This window comes from Protopterus annectens, chromosome 8.part1 (genome assembly GCF_019279795.1).
Source record: "Protopterus annectens isolate FY-2018-M chromosome 8.part1, PAN1.0, whole genome shotgun sequence".
Taxonomy (NCBI): Eukaryota; Metazoa; Chordata; order Ceratodontiformes; family Protopteridae; genus Protopterus; species Protopterus annectens.
In genome coordinates, this window is record NC_056742.1 from 369,727,482 (window position 1) to 369,745,449 (window position 17,968).

The 17,968-nt window shown below is 38.8% G+C and overlaps 1 protein-coding gene across 1 annotated transcript in view; it reads right to left on the reverse strand.

Moving 5' to 3' along the window:
• The window catches only part of LOC122810134 (adhesion G-protein coupled receptor G2-like), a 210,880-nt gene that overhangs the window by 21,658 nt on the left and 171,254 nt on the right, over window positions 1–17,968 (reverse strand). Inside the window, exon 6 of the mRNA XM_044081608.1 lies at window positions 8,042–8,319. Within this exon, the coding sequence (XP_043937543.1) occupies window positions 8,042–8,319 (278 nt within the window). The remainder of the gene's footprint in view (window positions 1–8,041; window positions 8,320–17,968) is intronic.

A 17,968-nucleotide genomic window follows, 5' to 3' on the forward strand; every position in this document is an offset into this window, starting at 1 on the left:
TTTACGTGCCGAGTTACCAGCCCTGACACACAACCTTCAACGAAGGTACGCCCATTCACGCACGTCTCCACGCAGAAGATGCTCTAGCTAGGAATCAAACCGGACAGTGTCTTACTGTGAGGCAACAATGCTACCGCAGCACCACCACATTCCTGAAATGACCTGTTCAAATGAGTGAAATGTGGAAAGGCTATGGTATCTGCATAAATTTTAAGGTACTCAGCTTGAAGGTTGTCTGCAACCAAAGATGTGGGCTTTAATTTTTGGACCATTTTTTGACTGAGTCTGTGGGCATTGGTTTTAGGGAGAAACTGATGTTGGGGGCAGTAGATTACATGTATTGGTCAGATAGGTTTTATTGCTATTATTGAGATAGGTGATGTTCTGGATAAAGTAAGTATTGACGTTGGTGGTAATAGTTTCATGGTTGAAGGCTAGGTGAGGGATTTGGCTGTTTGGTCACACATGATTGCAGCAATTTATTCATTTATTTATTTCTAGAGCAATTGTTGGGTTGTTTGTGTTTGCATTTTGTAGTGTATAGCAGTAAATGTTATTGTATTCAGTTAATTTATTTTACTGTGATTTCAAAGCTGTTAGACCATTTGGTGGTTCTCCTATATTTTATGCTGTAACCATGTTGACCAGGCTTTACATCTGTTTCTCATCAGTTCTTTGAATGTTTAAGCAACAGGGCAGGGTTTACTTTCACTTCTTTTCTTCTTACTGGATCTACTTAAACTGTAGTGTTGCTTCATCAAGTGGAGTATATTTAATGGGATTCTAGTTACATGAATTGATGGCCACTACAAATGTTTTTTTTTTTTTTTTTTTTTTTTTTTCTCAGCTTTTGTTATGTTCCATGCATTGTTAAAGTGGTGTTATTTTTGAGTGAATAACATCTGTCTGTTTGCATAGGAAAATAAGTGACCACTAATGGTGTTGGTGAGTGTTCTTGTGGATGTAATTTTTTTGTGAGACTAGATGTTATTTTTGTTATATCTGGTCAGAATGGTAATGAGTTGACTGGAGGTGTATAGGTTTATAGAGTGCTGTTGCATATCTTGTGAGTTTTCAGTACCAAGCCATAATGAAGTCCCCAGGATTACAGTTTATCGGGGGATATTGCTACTTATCTTGGACAGCATATCTTCAACAGTGGGAATAGTAATTGCCATTTTTTCTACACTGGAGCTAATATGTAAACAGATAGAATTTTAGTTAGGAGATGAGTTAGGCTGGATGTCTTGCAGCAGAGGACTGGGCATATTGAGGTGTGTTTGCTGGGCCTGGTTGAGCAAAACTGACACAGGGTGACTATGTTACTTTTAAGGTACATTAATCTGGAAAGGTGTACATCTGTCCATTTATAGAGGTAAGGAGAAATTGTTATTGATTTGTTATTTGGGTATTGGAATGATGCACAAGAATAAATGGATTTAGTGGGATTAGGTAGGATCAATGTGCAGTTTGAAGTGATAAGATGTTATAAATGAGGTTGATAGTAGTGTTAATACCAGTATTATGTTTTGGAACAATTTAATGTGGTTTTCTTTAACAGTATATGTATAGTTAAGAGAAAGTGGTTGTTGTGCAGTGGCAGTGCTGTATTGCAATGTTTGTTGACAGGAATTTATTTTAGTAATAGTTTTGAATGTGTAGTGGTAGTGTTGATTTGAAGCAGCCTTCATACAGGGTTAAGGTACACTATAGTTTGAAGACATATATTAGAAGTGGGAAGAGAAAATGAAAAATGGAGTGGTTAGGGGATGAGTCAGTGAGTGGAATTTAGCTGGTGGGGAATCAGTATTTTGGTGGTGTACTGACTTGAACTCTGTTTTGGTTTGGGTGTGAGTAGGAGGAAACAGGAAAATGTAGAAGTTAGCAGAGGAGTCAGTGAGAGGAAGCTAGATGGTAAGGAAGCAGTACTGGGGATAGAACAGTAAGTTGACTTTATGTAGGTTTATAATGCATGAGTGGTAGGAGTACTGTGATGTGTGCATATGACTGGCTCTAGAGTGCTGGGGAGGGTTAGTTTTAAAATAAATTACATAAGGTGGAGAGGGTAGAATTGAGGTTAGTGTAGGGGGAAGTGAAGTGAGGTTGATCACAGCAAGGCCAAACATAGTAGACTGCCCCCATAGGTGGTTTTCCACCATTAAAAAAAATCTATACGGTAGAAAGGGCAGAGTGAGAGAAAGAGAGACAGATAGAAAGAGAAATTCTTGTTAGTCTTGACTACTTGAGGTGAATTAGTTTTTAATTTTATTTTTATGAAAAACATTTATCTGTGGTCTGCTAAGCCTAACAGAAGGCTGCTGTTCTAAGAAAATATTTCCTTAGCTGGAGGCCAGTCACTGCTTCAGTATTGCTTGTTTGTGTGCTTGGTAAACCTTAGCAGAAGAGTAAGGTTAAAGGAGTGGCTTTCACCAGAAGTATTTATTATTAGTAATTCATTTATTTATTAGCATTTGTTTACTGGAATTGCCCATCTGGGAATAAGTTGCAACTTTTCAGTGAATGCCCAAGCCGTGAAAACTAAGAACAGACTGTTGTCTTTTTTTCTGAATTGCATGTCTGTGAACTCTGACTCACCACCTGTAAATGTCTTGTGTGGAATGCATATAAATACCTGAATATGGCCCTGGGACTTTTGATTTCAAATGGATGACACATTTTCAGCTAGTAAATTAATACAAATCTATCCGCATTCCCACTGAATGTGTAATAGCAAATTAAATGTTAATAATGACTACTAGTTCTTACAATAGCACGTAAAATACTATCTGCTATGAAAACTGTTTCAACTCAGCTAAACATAAATCATTATACCAGACATTTCACAAAAGTGGGGGACTGCATATTCCATTTTTTCCCAGTTAATTACAAACTAGTTATACCTATGTTACTAGGGGTAGCATTATTCTTCCAAGTAGAAATCCCTTCTTGTTTCAGTAATTAACAAGTATTTGCCACTACAGTGCCTTCTTTCCATTATTAGAAGATAAGTATATTTGATGCGTTTATTTAACTCATCAGTGCCCTATTCCACTAATTGTATCTTCCTTTTATGTGAATCACTAACCATGACATCAGAAGACTTAAATCTTTTTGATATTCATCAGATTAAAACAGTCTTTCTTAATATATCCATTACAATAATTGCAGAATTTCTACTATCATCCGGATTAAGATCGTGATGCAGCACAACTTGATCCAATGTTTGCAGGGAGACAGGTTCTTAAGAAAAGCTAGAACTGAGGAAAGAATCCAACTGAGCATTCCTAGATTTGAAGAAAGCATATAATAATGTTCCAAGAAAGCTAATTTGGGAAGTTCTGCAGTGGTTCAAAGTCTCAAAAATATTGCCAGAATTAGTGCAAGCTATGTACATGACCCAGTGACACAAGTATGAGCAGGGTTCACTCTCACAGAGAGGCTCCCAATGGGAGTGGGTTTGCATCATTGTTCAACTCTGAGCCCACTACTGTTCATACTGGTGATGGACTACATTAGCAAACAGGTTGGAGGGTACAGATCAACAAAGTTGCTTTATGCAGATGATGTGGCATTACAGGCAGACTCTGAGCAAGAACTTCAGTAAAGCATAGGGGAATGGAATTAGAAACTGAAGGCATGTGGGGTACAACTGAGTACAGATAAGACAGTGGTAATGGCAGCAAATGGGGAAAGTCAGAACATTGAGATAGAAAGGAAAACAGTGGAATAATCTGACAGCTTCAAGTATCTGGAAGGGGTAGTTGAGGAGAAAGGAAGTCTGAGTGAAGAGGCCAAAGCTAGTATCAGAGGGACTGCAACCAACTGGCACAGAGTGTCAGGTGTAGTATATGAGAGAAGGATGCCAAAGTAGCTGAAAAGTAAGGTGTACAAAACAGTGGTGTGAGCAGTACTACTGAATGGTGCATAAACATGGGAAGTAAAGGCAGAGCAGATGAGGAAACTAGAGGGGATGAAGAAGAAGTGCCTGAGATGAGTGGTAGGATGCACACTGTGCGACAGATGAAGAAATGAGGACATAAGAGAAGAAGCCAAAGTAGCACCAATAGCAGAAAAGGTCAAAGAGAACAGATTACAGTGGTTTAGGCATACATGCAGAAAAGCAGAAATCAATCTGGGAAGAAGATTTGGGACAGACTGGAAGAAGGCAAGAGGAAAGAAGGTGTCCAACAAAGAGATGGATGGAATGTGTGAGAGAAGACCTGTGAGAGTCAGGCATGAGTGTCAAAGTAGGGAGGAGCATGGCATTGACTATAGAGAGATGGCAACAGCTGACATGACACCCCAACACCATGTAGAAAATAGGAAACAGGAGGTTAATGATGATGATGATGATGATGATGATGTTGATGATGATGGTGATGATGATGTTGATGATGATGTTGATGATGATGATGATGTTGATGATGACAATGATGATTCTACTATCAGTTTATTGCAAATTTGAATTACTTGCCAATCTTTCATCCTCCTATATTGAGCTGATTAAATGGATTAACCCATATCCAATACTAAATTCAGTATCACAGCACAGGATTAGTTAAATATACAATGTTTAAGACACTACATATTGGCCACTGTATCTATAAATACACTATGTTTCTTTAAGCCAAGAAGGTGTGCAATTTATCAGTGCATCTCAAAAATTTGATATTTATAAACAAGAAGCTCCCTGTTGTTTATGCTTTTACAAGGTCCAAAAAGATTTTCATGATTTATTTTTTAGCCTATAGTTAAAAAGTGTCTGTCCAGTAGTGTATACTGGACGAATGTCTCATGCTGTCCTGAGACTTCCTCTACCAATCTGGCTGAGTACAAAAATGTAGTTGCTAAGTATGCCTTCCTTGTACTGTTCTTACATGTCAAGCCTGCTACCATAGAATCCAGTTGTGATGATGCAGATAGCTATTAAAAGGAACATAACCTAATGATCATGTTCCTCCTAAATTAAATTAAACTACTAATTCAAAATGCAAAATCACACATTATGACTCATTTAAGTTACATATCTGCCTCACTGATATACAGTGTTTCACTGCTGGTTCATTCTAAGTCTTATAGATTCATAAACTCCCAAGGGGCTCTATAAATCTAGCCAAATTTTCCCAAAAGAATAATGATACCCTGTATCCAAATAGGACACTGAGGGCCAGGCATTTATAAGCTACTTCTATCCATAAGGGACATGGGTGCTAAGTCCAGTGTAAATTTCCTATTCCCCACCTACTGATCTAGGTTGAGCTTAAACTACGTAATAGATTAACTCAGCCTCACATGGATGGGAAGCCTGTTCCATAGGAGAGACAGTCTCTGAGACACATATCTGTCTCTCCAGCATGTTCTGTTCAAGTCACAGACAAAATTCAGGTACCTATACCTTATATTTCTGGTACTCTTTGATGTACAAATATGTAGGAGTTCTTAAGTGTGAGGCTTGCAGATGCCCTGTAAGCCAGGCATAGATCACACCTCAACAGTCTATGGGAGACTGAGTAGAGGAAAAGGGCTCTAAGGTGCTCTGCATAAGGCAGGTTTGTTATGCCTTGTATTCTTTTTGTAAGGGACCTCTGAGTTTGCTCTAGTTACTGCATATGCCTGGTCAGATACATACTGAAGGGAGAATTGTACTCTATGACTGGTCTGATAAGGGCAGAGTTCAATGAGATCATGACCTCTTTGGACTTATATGCCATGCCGTTACTTATAAGTCACACAGTATAAAAGGCTTTCCTCACCACTGTGACCACATGGTGGTTGAAGGTAAAGACTACTGTCTATGTGCGTACCCAGATCCTAGACCACTGGGTCGACTCTTAGGGTCATATTATCAACATGGTAATTAGCCAGGATACTTGACTTCTCAGAGGGTACAGTTGTGCATTTCTTAGCCATGAGTTTAAGGCCATGGCTTTGACACCATTTGTTAGTCAGTGAAAGACCTTGAAGAAAGCTACTTTCTTCAGGGGAGTCAATAATAACCCCCAGCTTGCGATCATCTGAAAAATTTAGTCAGCTATAAACCTTCAACATTTGCTTCCATATCAAAGAAATAGATGCTAAAAAAGCCAGTACTGATCCCTGGGGGACTCTACTAGTGACTGGACTCTTGGTGGAGGTGACTTCATCTATTTTGACATCCTAGGTTCTATCAGCGAGTCAGTTGGATTTCCAGTGAGTGATAAAAGGATATATGCCTAAACTAGTGAGCTTGTCTATAATGCCTGAGTGGGCATTGTATCAAAAGTCTTGGCCAGATCAAGGTAAGCTGTATGCACAGTCTTGCCTTAATCCAATGTTTTGGTGACCCTCTCAAAGAAGACCACCAGATTTAGTAGGCATGACCTTCTTTTAACAAAGCCAAATTGTGATGGATCCAGCATTTACAAGTTACCTATGTCCTCAGTTATCATGTCCAAGATGATTCTTTCCAAGTCCTTACATATGAGGCTGCTAAGACTTATATAGTTACCCAGATCAGTTGTTGGACCTCCTTTGTACAGGGGAATGACTCTAGCCACCTTCCATTCCACAGGCACAAAACCTGTCCAGAGGCACCAGTTGAAAAGTGATTTAAGAGGACTAGAAAGGTCATGCTTCATGTTGTTTATTAAACATCTTGGGATGTTATCAGTGTCCGTCAATGCAGTCTGTTTGCCCTTGGAAAGTGCGTTGATGATCTGTTCCTTAGTAATAGTTGGTGGATTGTGGTATGCGGTATTTCCTTTGGCATGTCGGGGGAGTGGGGGGGGAATTTGAGCTGAACTTCTCAGCCAAATGTTTGGCAATGGCCTCTGGTTCAGTGTGGGTGATACCATTTACAATAAGTTCTGCACATTGTTGCATATTTCCCCATGGTTACTGACATAGCTGTAGGGGAAATACATCTGTGACTGGAATATAGAAACTGGTTAGAAAGGGTTATACATGAAAAAATGCTAAGTGTATTACCGTCTTTCAAAGACGTAAAGCATTTAGCAAGTCAGAAAGACTGTGTAGCAGTCTGGTATGTTTGCAGTAACCTTGCCATTACTGTCAACTGTCCAGATTTTCACAGAATGTCCAGATTTTTACCTCATATGTTTGGTCTGTTCTTCATAAAATCTGTGGTTTTCAGACAAATTACTGAGGAGTGAATTCACAAAATCCTGACATACATCTGAGTTTCAGACATTGTATCCATCAGAAAAAGCAGGAAAACACACAGCCTGTTATTTTAGCTACTTTCTAAGTTTATAACAGGAAGTCAGGGACACGTTATTGTTATTGACAGCAGGTAGAAACACATCTGTTTTTTTATTTTACCACTGTCTTTGCTCATCAGTACTGACAGATTTCAGTTAAGCAGGGGTGCTTAACATTTGTTAAGGTCGGGTCTCATGCTACAAATTTGTCTTTTTCCAGATATCAGAACATAATAACCATGCTACATCCACTGCAATTTTATTATTCATACATTTCTTGTTAGTGACTTGTACCTAAATGTATAGCAATATCTGACGGGAACATTTTATGGCTTTGTTGGATTCTGCAAAACAGATTCCATAACAAATGGTGGAAAACATCTAATCTGCAGCTAATTAAAGACTGACTACATTTGGTCCATGGAATGTATGTATGTATGTATGTATGTATGTATGTATGTATGTATGCATGTATGCATGTATGCAACTACATTATAGCTGAGAGCTTTTATAAATGCTCTCAACATGGATTTCTTGATGCAAACTAGGATTAGTGCAATAACAGGTTAGATGCAACAGCTGTCTTGTGATCATAATATTTTTATTTTAAATGTGTTAAATATAATACTTAAAGACTTTGGGTGTTTGCTTTGTATATTGGCATCCCTCATAGCTCATCATTCAGACTTCTTCCTTCCATCACTGTTGATTAATTCTAGACTTAAAAATTCTCACAAGATTCGAGCTCAGAATGCAATATGTGTGAAAAATCATTACTCACTTTTAAGACATTGATAGCTGTTTCTAAAAAGTCAAGCCACTTTTAATCTTAAAACACTTACCTTGTAATGCATTTAGTATACTGAATATATAATGCACGGCCACGTGTACTGTTCCAAAGAAAAAGAACAGCACTCCCCATGTCAGTCCCACTAAGCAGATCAGACTCAGCACTGCACATGCATTTCTGGAAGCAGTCTGTCTATCATGAATTTGATGTCTCTTCATCTGTATGATATTTTTGCTTACAGCCACCAATATTATGACATTAAATATGAAGATAACACCAAAATAACCAAAAACGGTGACATAATGCACTACAGGATCCTTTATCCAGCATCTGCCAAAAACAGAAAGGTTACAGGTAAGCTTTACTAAGTGTATACTTTAATATAAAAGCTTTTTTGTTATTGAAGATATTTCACTGAAAGTAATATATTTAGTGTTTAAAAATATCAGAAACATAATCATAAAAAATTAATGATTCCACCAGCTTCCATATGTACACTTTTTTGCTGTTATTGTTGTATAACCTAACATGCTGAGTCCTTCAGATCACTGAATCTGGGCCAGCAAAGTACTGCAGACAAGCATGTATGTCCATATTACTAGTAAACCTGCTTTACAGAGCAACTACAGTATCTGTCAGCCAATCGGGGCACTTGGAATAAAAGTGAGTGATAATTTATGTTGCCATGATTGTGGAAGGGGGGTGTGGGGTAGTCACCATCACCACTGATCCTATTAGTTTCTTTAATAGAGATTAGGGAACTCAGTAGTCAGTAAGGAACTCACATGAGGTTGCAGAAATCAGCACACAAGAATATATATGCTGCAAGGGGAAAAGAGACTCTTCTTTAACATTTTAAGCTATTCCACAAAACTCATTCAACCAAAAAAGGGTATAATGCTCAGAACTACTAGTGACCATAAAAAATTACATCAGATCTCTTAGGAGGACAAGTAGCCCTCCAACTTCAGACATCTCTGTGAAGAGTGCAAATGAATCAAAAAAAAATTCTGCATTACAGGGAAAACAAAATCAGTGAGGGAGTAACCAGGAAGGAGTATTACCAGGAAAGTCAAGAAAGGTCTGCCTTTAATGATAAGTGAAACAGAGTGCTTAGAAATAAACTTGTTGAATATCTTAAGCACACAGTAGGCATGCATATACATGTGGTAATTATCAATTAATGACAAAAGAGGCATCTACAGGGTCTATATTGTAATATCAAAACTTCAAAGAGCAAACACTCTTACATCGACACAGGAAAAAATGAACCGACAGAATGTTGAACAGCTAGAACAGCGTTTTTTTCCCCAGGGAAAAAAATCGCTGGGCCATTCTCGATACTTTGATGTTTCCTCCATTGTGGTGTGATCTTGGAGTTTGTTATATAAATAGGGGGGGCACCCCCCTTGTTTTGGACCAGCTATTTTTTCCCTGGGAAAACAATCGCTGTTCTGGCCGTTTGACATTCTGTGGGTTCAGTATTTCCATGTCGTTCTAAGAGCGTTCGCTCTTTTGAAGTTTCAACGTTGCAATATAGACCCCATCTATATACTAGCATGAAGAGAGCATCTGTACATTACAGCATAGCATAATTTAATAGGTAACATCACAAATGATGCAGATCAAGGGCAGGCAATGTATATTACTTCCTCTGGTTTCAGTAAAGCAGCTGATTGTTTTGAAAAGGGGTTCTTGCAAGCAAAATGAAGAAAGCAAATATAAACCAGGTTGTATCCTCATATACACTGAACTGGTTAGAAGGAAGAACATAGCAAAAAAAGATAAGAAATACTGCAAACAGAATATGTACTCTGGAAAAGACAGTTCCTAAGGGTCAGTACAAGGAACACATCAGTTATTAGTTTATACTAAGGACAAGGTGGATGGCAGTAATCTTGTCACTGCCTCAGACTCACTGATGATTGTAAAACAATGAAGATATTGGTGCCCACTTCAGATATTCAGACATTTCACAGGTGCCCCTAACATGAAAAAGCACATTTTGAAAAACATACAATCTAGGAATAATAGAGTATTAATTATGCACTTTAAGACTTATTAAGTATAACCTGGATATAGGATGTCAGTACAGGCTCCTAAAATATCAAGCTTTTCAAAAGATTTGATTTTACTCATAGAATGTATACAAGCAAAATATTGTGACAGATTATCTTACTTTATGAGGAAATACATTCCTAAACTGCTATTATCTCTTTCTTACATAATAATCTGGATATTCAATCATTTTGACTAAGGCTATGAGCAGGGAATACTTGCTGAAATGCTTGGACTTGAGTAACATATTAGAACGTTTCTGTGATGTAAAGTTGTAAAACTACTGTCAGTTAGGATAAAAAAGACAAACTTTGAGCATTTCAGAAATAAATGATCAGTCATATGGGAATGCATAATATTATGACATAAAGACAGGATGGATGGGCAAGTGATTAAATGTATCTTTCCTGCTGAGATGTCTAGGTGGATGATTATTTAATTGTGATCAGCAAGTCTATTCATTAAGTTTGGACTTAAATTTGATCTCTTTCATCAGTTATACAGCAAGTCAGTTTTAAAATTCCAAGAAGTTATATTCATTCATTTATTTTTAAAAGCAAATTACTTTCAGTTTCCAAAAACTAACAGTGTATAATCACTGGGAAGTCAAAGACTAAAGATACCGTAATTTAGGGATGACAATTGTTTTATGTTTCACAAGCTAAGTAACAATTATTCAATATGCATGTTTTAGACAAGTACAGAATGAACAACGTAAGCAACTAACATAGATCAGTGGCAATAGAATAAGGTGTTAGTTAGGAGCTCAAATAATGTATTAAAAAACACAACAGTGGTCACACAGTTAGGAAAAAGAACATTTTGTCCTACAGTTTAACTCAAGTAAAGTCAAATGATGGGATAGACTGAAAGTTTATGAAATAGCTAAGTTTTTAGGCAGGCATAAATATGGCAGCTGAAGTACAGTTCCAGATACACAAATGAGAGAAATTCATAAGGTTCATGTTGTAAACAGAAACTGTGCTCTCCCAGTCTCTGGTGGAGCTTTAAAAACTCTAGCAACTTTTTACCAGTGCAACACTGCATTCTCCTGTGGTGCATCAGGCCAGAATGTTGGCTCCACGTTTGGAGATTAGACTAAGTAGAGCCCACCAGCATTGCTACACCCCCCACTAAATCTGGAGTGTAGACTGCACTTATGAAAGTTGCACTTACCCAGAGTAGTAGGTGTTCAAATTCCTTACTGCTGCAGTAGCCTATGGGCATGTCTCTTAGGATCATAGGATCATAGGAGGGTACTAGGCTAATGGCTCTAGGGCCCTTACAAGCCTAGCCAAGTACAACCCCTGTTCTCAAGAATAACAAGGCATCAAGTGGAACTAAGTGAACAACTACTGCACCTGTCCTAGATGGACATAGGTGGAACTCCCAGGGTGAATTTGCAGTTTCCCATCCAATCATCCAAATTACAATGAAATAGGATCAGTGAGGGTCTCTGCTTCACCTGAACTGGAAGTTTGTTCCAAAGAAGAGGTTACCTTTCTGAGACATATCTGTTTCTCCGGCAAGTCCTGTTGATGTCAAATACCAGATTGAATTCTCTAGAGTAAGTGCACCTTATACCATTTGATTTACTAATGTGCAGCATTTCCATTACAGCAAGATCTGAGATTGTTTTATATGCAAGGCAGAGGTCAACAATGAGAAGTCTGTAAGACACAGAGTATAGTGACAATGTCTTCAGTCTGTCAATGTATGACATATGCTGAAGATCCTGAATTTTCTTTGTAAGAAACCTTTGAGGTCTTTCCACTTACTGCAGGTGCCTGGTAAGGTACATACCAAAGACAGAATTGTACTCAATTGTCGGCCTGATGAGCGAGGAGCACAGGGGGGTGATAATCTCTTTTGTTCTGGATGCAATGCCCTTACTTATGAGGTGGGCAGTGTAGAAAACCTTTCTTACCACTGTGGAGATGTGGTGGTCAAAGGAAAGGTTGCTGTCAACCCGTGTACACAAATCACTCACCACTGATTGCATGCTTCGGGTATTGTTATTAATGTGGTAATCTGCAGGGATGTTGACCTTGTTGAAGGGGATGATAATGCATTTTTTTGCACTGAGTTTTAGCCTATGACTTTGAGACCAGTTGTTTGTCTGTGTATGTCCTTCTTGTAGGATGTTGACATCATTTGGGGACTCGATGACTGCACCTACTTTGCAAACATCGGCAAACTTTGTCAGCCATAAGCCTTTTTTTTTAGACTGTACATCCGAGAAGTAGATTCCAAACAACAGGGGCCCCAGCGCAGAAACCTGTAGAACACCACTGGTTATGGGTCTGCTAGTGGAAGTGGAGTCACCTATTTTGACTGTGTGTGTTCTGTTGGTGAGCCAGTTTGGAACCCACCTGACAATATACAGATTGATCTCCAGCTGGGTGAGTTTATCAATGATGCCTGAGTGGTGAATGGTGTCAAAGGCCTTGGCCAAGTTCAAGTTGGCCATGTGCATGGATTTGCCTTCAGCCAGGATGTTGGTGACTGTCTCAAAGAAGTCCATCAAGTTCATGAGGCAGGACCTCCCTTTAATGAAGCCAAACTGGGTCAGGTCAAGTGTTTGGAGGTCTCACATATCTTTGTTGACAAGGTCCATGATTATCCTTTCCATAGCCTTGCAGATTAGGCTCGTCAGGCTTATAGGTCTATAGTTCCCAGGGTCTGTGGAGATGCTGCCTTTATGTAATGGATGATGGTTGCTGTTTTCCTTTCAGCAGGTACAAAACCAATGCTTAGACTGTGGTTAAAAAAAGTACACAACAGTGCAGCTAGTTCCTGTTTTAATCCATTTAGAATGCAGCCTGGAATATTATCAGGTCCCACAGAGGCTGTGTTTTTGACTTTGAAGAGGGAATTTATGACCTGCTCCTTGTAGATAATAGGTGGAGGGCAGGTGGTAGGGATGCTTTGGGGGACATGAGGCAAGAACGGGGGAAGTAGTTTTCACTGATCCTGTCAGCTAGCAGGTTGGCTATTTCTGCGGGTTCAGTATATGTGGTGCCATTAACAACCAGTTCTGTGCAGATCTGGGTTTTTCCTTTAAGATTTCTGACATAGCTAAATGAGGCTTTATGGTTATCCTTATCAAAGGAGCTAATTTGGATTCATAGTTAGCTTTAGAATGCCTTACTATGTGTCTTATTTGCTTGTTTAACCCAAGGAGGGAATACTTCCAGTTCAAAGTCCCTTCCTGCTCTCGGACAGCACTTTCTTTGTTTTATTGTATAACCTATTAATGGTGGATGTCCACGAGGCAGGCTTGCTCTTTCTTGAGGATCTTGTTTTAGTCCTATCAGGTACAGCTGAGGCAATACATTTGTATAGATGCTTATACAAGGCATTGGTGTAAATCCCAGTATAGGTGTTCATGTCATCAGTGAGGGAAGAGCCTATGAAGCTATTAATGTCATCACACATTAGGTTGCAATTGGCTTTGGAGAAGTTTTTTAGTCTAGTTGCTGGTAATAGGGGGGGGGTCAGGTGTTATTGTTACTTTTAATGAGACTGATTTATGATTAGACCTCATTAGAGAGGACCGCACACATGGGGGTAGTGCAAAGATCACCCATGTTAATGAGCATTAGATCCAGAATGTTTGAGCCCCTTTTGGGGGTATCAACCAACTAGTCCAGGACATTGGAGTGGATGAAGTCCAAGAAGCTTTGGGCAAGTATGTTAGTACACATATATAATTTATCCAATCTATGGATGGATAGTTAAATTCACCTAAAACCAGGGTGTTTGGTTATATGTTGAGCTATTCAAGTAGATCCAAGTAGGCAGTGTGGGTATCCTGGTTCATCGAGGGGGTCCTATAACTGGAAATAACTTGGAGAAGGGTCTTACTTACAGTCAATTGGACCTGGATTACTTCAAGGGAATTGTGTTTTATTTAACCAGTCTGGAGGTGTATTTATCTTTGATGAATATTCATACTCCACCTCCTTTAGTTCTTGCACTTCCAGTTTGTGGTCTGAATGTGTGGATGGTATTATAATCCGGTATGGCTGGGGTGCTTTCCGCAGCCTTAGTCTCTGTGACTGCTCAGATGTCAGCATCTTCTAAGGTGAGGGCTGCTTTCAGTGAGTGCAATTTTAGGTTTAGATGCCAAGTGTTTAGCAGCATAACCTTGAGGTTGCTTTTCGAAGATATTTGTACGTTGTTTTGATATTACCTAAAAAGCCACTATGGGGGAGGCTAGAGCCTTAGTCAGTAACCGAAATCCCAAAGGTGACAGATGAAGACTATCTCTGGCAAAGAAGAGTGGTCTATCTACCATGTCATCCCAGGCTGACAGGTACTGGATCCCCTTAGAATGACACCAGAAACTAACCTAATTGTTGAAGTCAATCATTTTTTGTTTATATTTATATATATATATATATATATATATATATATATATATATATATATGTGTGTGTATATATATTTTATATTGTGGCATCATCTTAGGTGAAGGTAGTATGCTGCTCAAAGCTAGTGACATACTTGCCTGAGACACATCTTCAGACAGGCAGAAACAAAACTTTGCAAGGACGGCAAGTGCAAAGGCCCAAACCAAGTAGCAAAACAGCAAACAAACAGACCAGCACAAATGTGAGAGAGGAATTTTGACTTTATTACAAAGTCTGATGACAGTCCACAGACCAGTTTTGGCTAAAAGCCTTTTTCAATGTTTAATACAAACTGTAATGCACAAACCCCCTATTTATAGGAAAGTACAAACCCACATATATTGATCAACCAATAAAATATCCTGTTATAGATGTTCATTTAGCCCGGGTGGAAAAAGACCACCCAGTCTCACAATCCAGGCTTTCTCCATTTTATTTAAAAGATTGTGCCAACCAGCCTTGCAATTTCTGTTACCACATATCCTATCAATAATAATAAAATGAAATTGAGCAGATGGATGTTTGATAGTGTGCTTGTATAGTGCATTAGTGAGACATGTATTCCTAATATTACTAAAGTGTTCAGATATACGTAACTTAATAGGTCTAGAAGTTTGACCTATATAAAAAGCTGAAGACGTACACACAGCTAAGTAAATTACCCAGTCAGTACAACAGTTCGCAAATATATTGATATTAAATAGACGTGATGTGTTTTTGGTGGTAAATTCTTTAGTTTGAAATACATATTTACAAAAGGAACAATGACCACAAGGGAAACATCCAACAAGCTTATTACCATCTAATGTGCCTTGACTAAAATTTAAAGATGGCATTTTTTATTTATAATGATTGAAATAGCCACCAAATGTTTTTCCTTTCCTAAAAACGCCATTTATCATCTAAAAGGAGATTCAACCATTCATCAGCTAACAAAATGTCCCAGTGATGTTGCACCTAGTCCATAAAACCATAGGTATTTTGCACATAACTCATTATGAACCTAATTGGATTATCCAAATTCTTTTCATAATTGTGATATCTCAACAGTTCAGTTCTACATAACATCTTAACCTGACTGCTAGTCTAAACCAAATCTGATTTTTTATATCTACGTTGACAAAACCTAGATGTTAATTCATTGTCCTGAAACTGAAAATCCTCATCTGTGGAATAAATTCTCCGAATTGTCATGTATTGGGACTTGGGGATGTTTCAAATAATATGTTTTGGATGACAGCTGGAGGCATGCAGTAAAGTGTTGGAATGAAAGGGTTTATGGTATAATGAAGTAACAAGTGTACCATCTGGATGTCTGTTTACTAGGACATCAAGAAAACAGATGGATTTCATGTCAAAATTCACAGTAAACTGAATACTCCACTTATTTTCATTGAGATATGTGTCCAGTGAGGTATGACTCAAGTCATTCGCACCAACATGAACTCTGACGGAGTCATAATGGTACTTGTTGTGGAGATACTTGAGTGCATGTGTGATCTGGTGGATCCTGGCACATGACAGACAGCTGACTGTAACCTTCTCCTTTTCCAGCCTGGTGAGTAGGATAACTGTGTGTCTCACTATAGAGTCACCTATGACCAAAAATTTTGGTTTAGATGTGCTTTGCCTTAGGGGCTTGTTTGGTGAGACACTTGTGCTGGTCGTTTTGTGTGTATTGAGTGCTGTAGGTACTGTATTAGGTGAAGCATGTTTTTGTTTCAAAGATCTCTGATGTTTAGGTAAATTTCTGGTGAGTACCTCTGCATATAATGGTTCATGTGTTGACAGCATAGTTTGTGCAGGAGGTGTAGTATGTGGGCTGACAACCTGTTTAGTGTCACTGTTCTGTGAATGAAAGAGCAAAGATTCCAAATTCTTAGTGTATATGCATCTCTCACAAATTGAGCTTGAGTGGTTTAGGAGAAGTGGATTGTCAGTGTAGATGAGGCAATTGTTACACTGCCTCAGTATACCCATGTCAATTAGGCTGACAGGACAAATGGAGGAGAACTGAGCATAATACTAGGTGTAAATGTGTTTAATTTAATGAGGAAGGATGTGGTTTAACTGGGAGCTTAATTGTGGGTCTATACTATTAGAGGTCTGAAGGGGTATGAGACTATTAAGGATTAGGAGGTTTCAGTTAAAGTGGCAAATGCTGTAGAAAGCCCAGATGAGGTGCTCTCTGAGAAGCTAAGTGCAATTTAAGGGACTTCTTAGTTGGAGCACGGGCAGCTTCTAATGGAAAGAAATCTACTTTATCTTTTGTGTCTATATCAGCTAATGGTTACCTCCACTGCATGGTGCTGCACGAAGGTGTGCTGCATGCAAAGAGATATCTTGGATTGCTCAGGATAATAAGTGATAATTCAATAAAGGTGTTTGAAAAGAAAAAATAGTAGGCCAGTGTCTACTCACCAAACTCTATGGAACTGTGTTAAAACAGGTGCAAATCCACACAGACATTGGGCTTATGTAGCAACTGTGAAAACCCTTTTTTAAAACAAGTTAAACAACTTTCATACAAGCTGGCCAGTGGAAATGCCCAGTACTGAGTCTTATTCTAACAATCTCCAATTCAGATGGGTCCTTTGCTACACTCTTCTGCCACAAGGGTGCAGGGGGCCCTCATAATGTAAAATGGCTGGTTTTAGTGCTCAGATAATGCCAAAGTCTAGATTCAGAAAATCTGAATCTAGCATATGCTATAAAATGCACAAGTACTAGAAAATACAAGGTGTAGAAAAAACAGTCTCAAACAGCAAACAGTTGAAACAGTGAAACAGCAAAATGGTTAAAATGGCTAAAAACAGTTAAAAGTAGGCAGCAATTCAATAATGCACAGTTTAAAAGTGCAGTACAGTGAATAAAAGTACTTATTTTTCTATAGCTTTCAAAGAATGTCTTGGATTTCATTTGGATTCACCCCAGAGATCAGATCAATCCTAGAGCAGCTTCTGTAAAAGACACAGTAACCAGCCACTTCCAACAGCTCAAAATGCCTCCCTCGTTTCCTCTGTGACTGCTGACTGGCCAGCTCTGAAGATGGAAGCCAGCAGTCAGATTGGAAAATCTTCAGGCCTTTCTTGCTAGCTAGATAAGAAGAAGACTACTCATTCTGAACTCCAAACCCTGAACTGACAAAAAAAAAAAAATCCCAATACATCACTAGGTGGATGAAGGGTGCTCCTGCAACAGTGAGGAATTTGAACATATACTGTTATGGATAGGTGTAAGCTACACAACTGTGCTATACTCATCATTCCCACTGCTGCAGTAAACTATGAGTAGAGTACCATAGCTTATCCAACCTGGAAGGACCCCTCAAGAAAGGCTCTGGCAAAGCCAGTCATGGATCTAATCAAAGAATTATTCTTCTTTCATTTTTTCCCGGTTAGGGGTCACCACAGTGGATCACCTGTCTGCTCATGATTGGCAGTGGAGTTTTACAGTGTCAAGTTGCCAGCCTGGTACCAACCTCCCGTGGAAGGCACACACACACA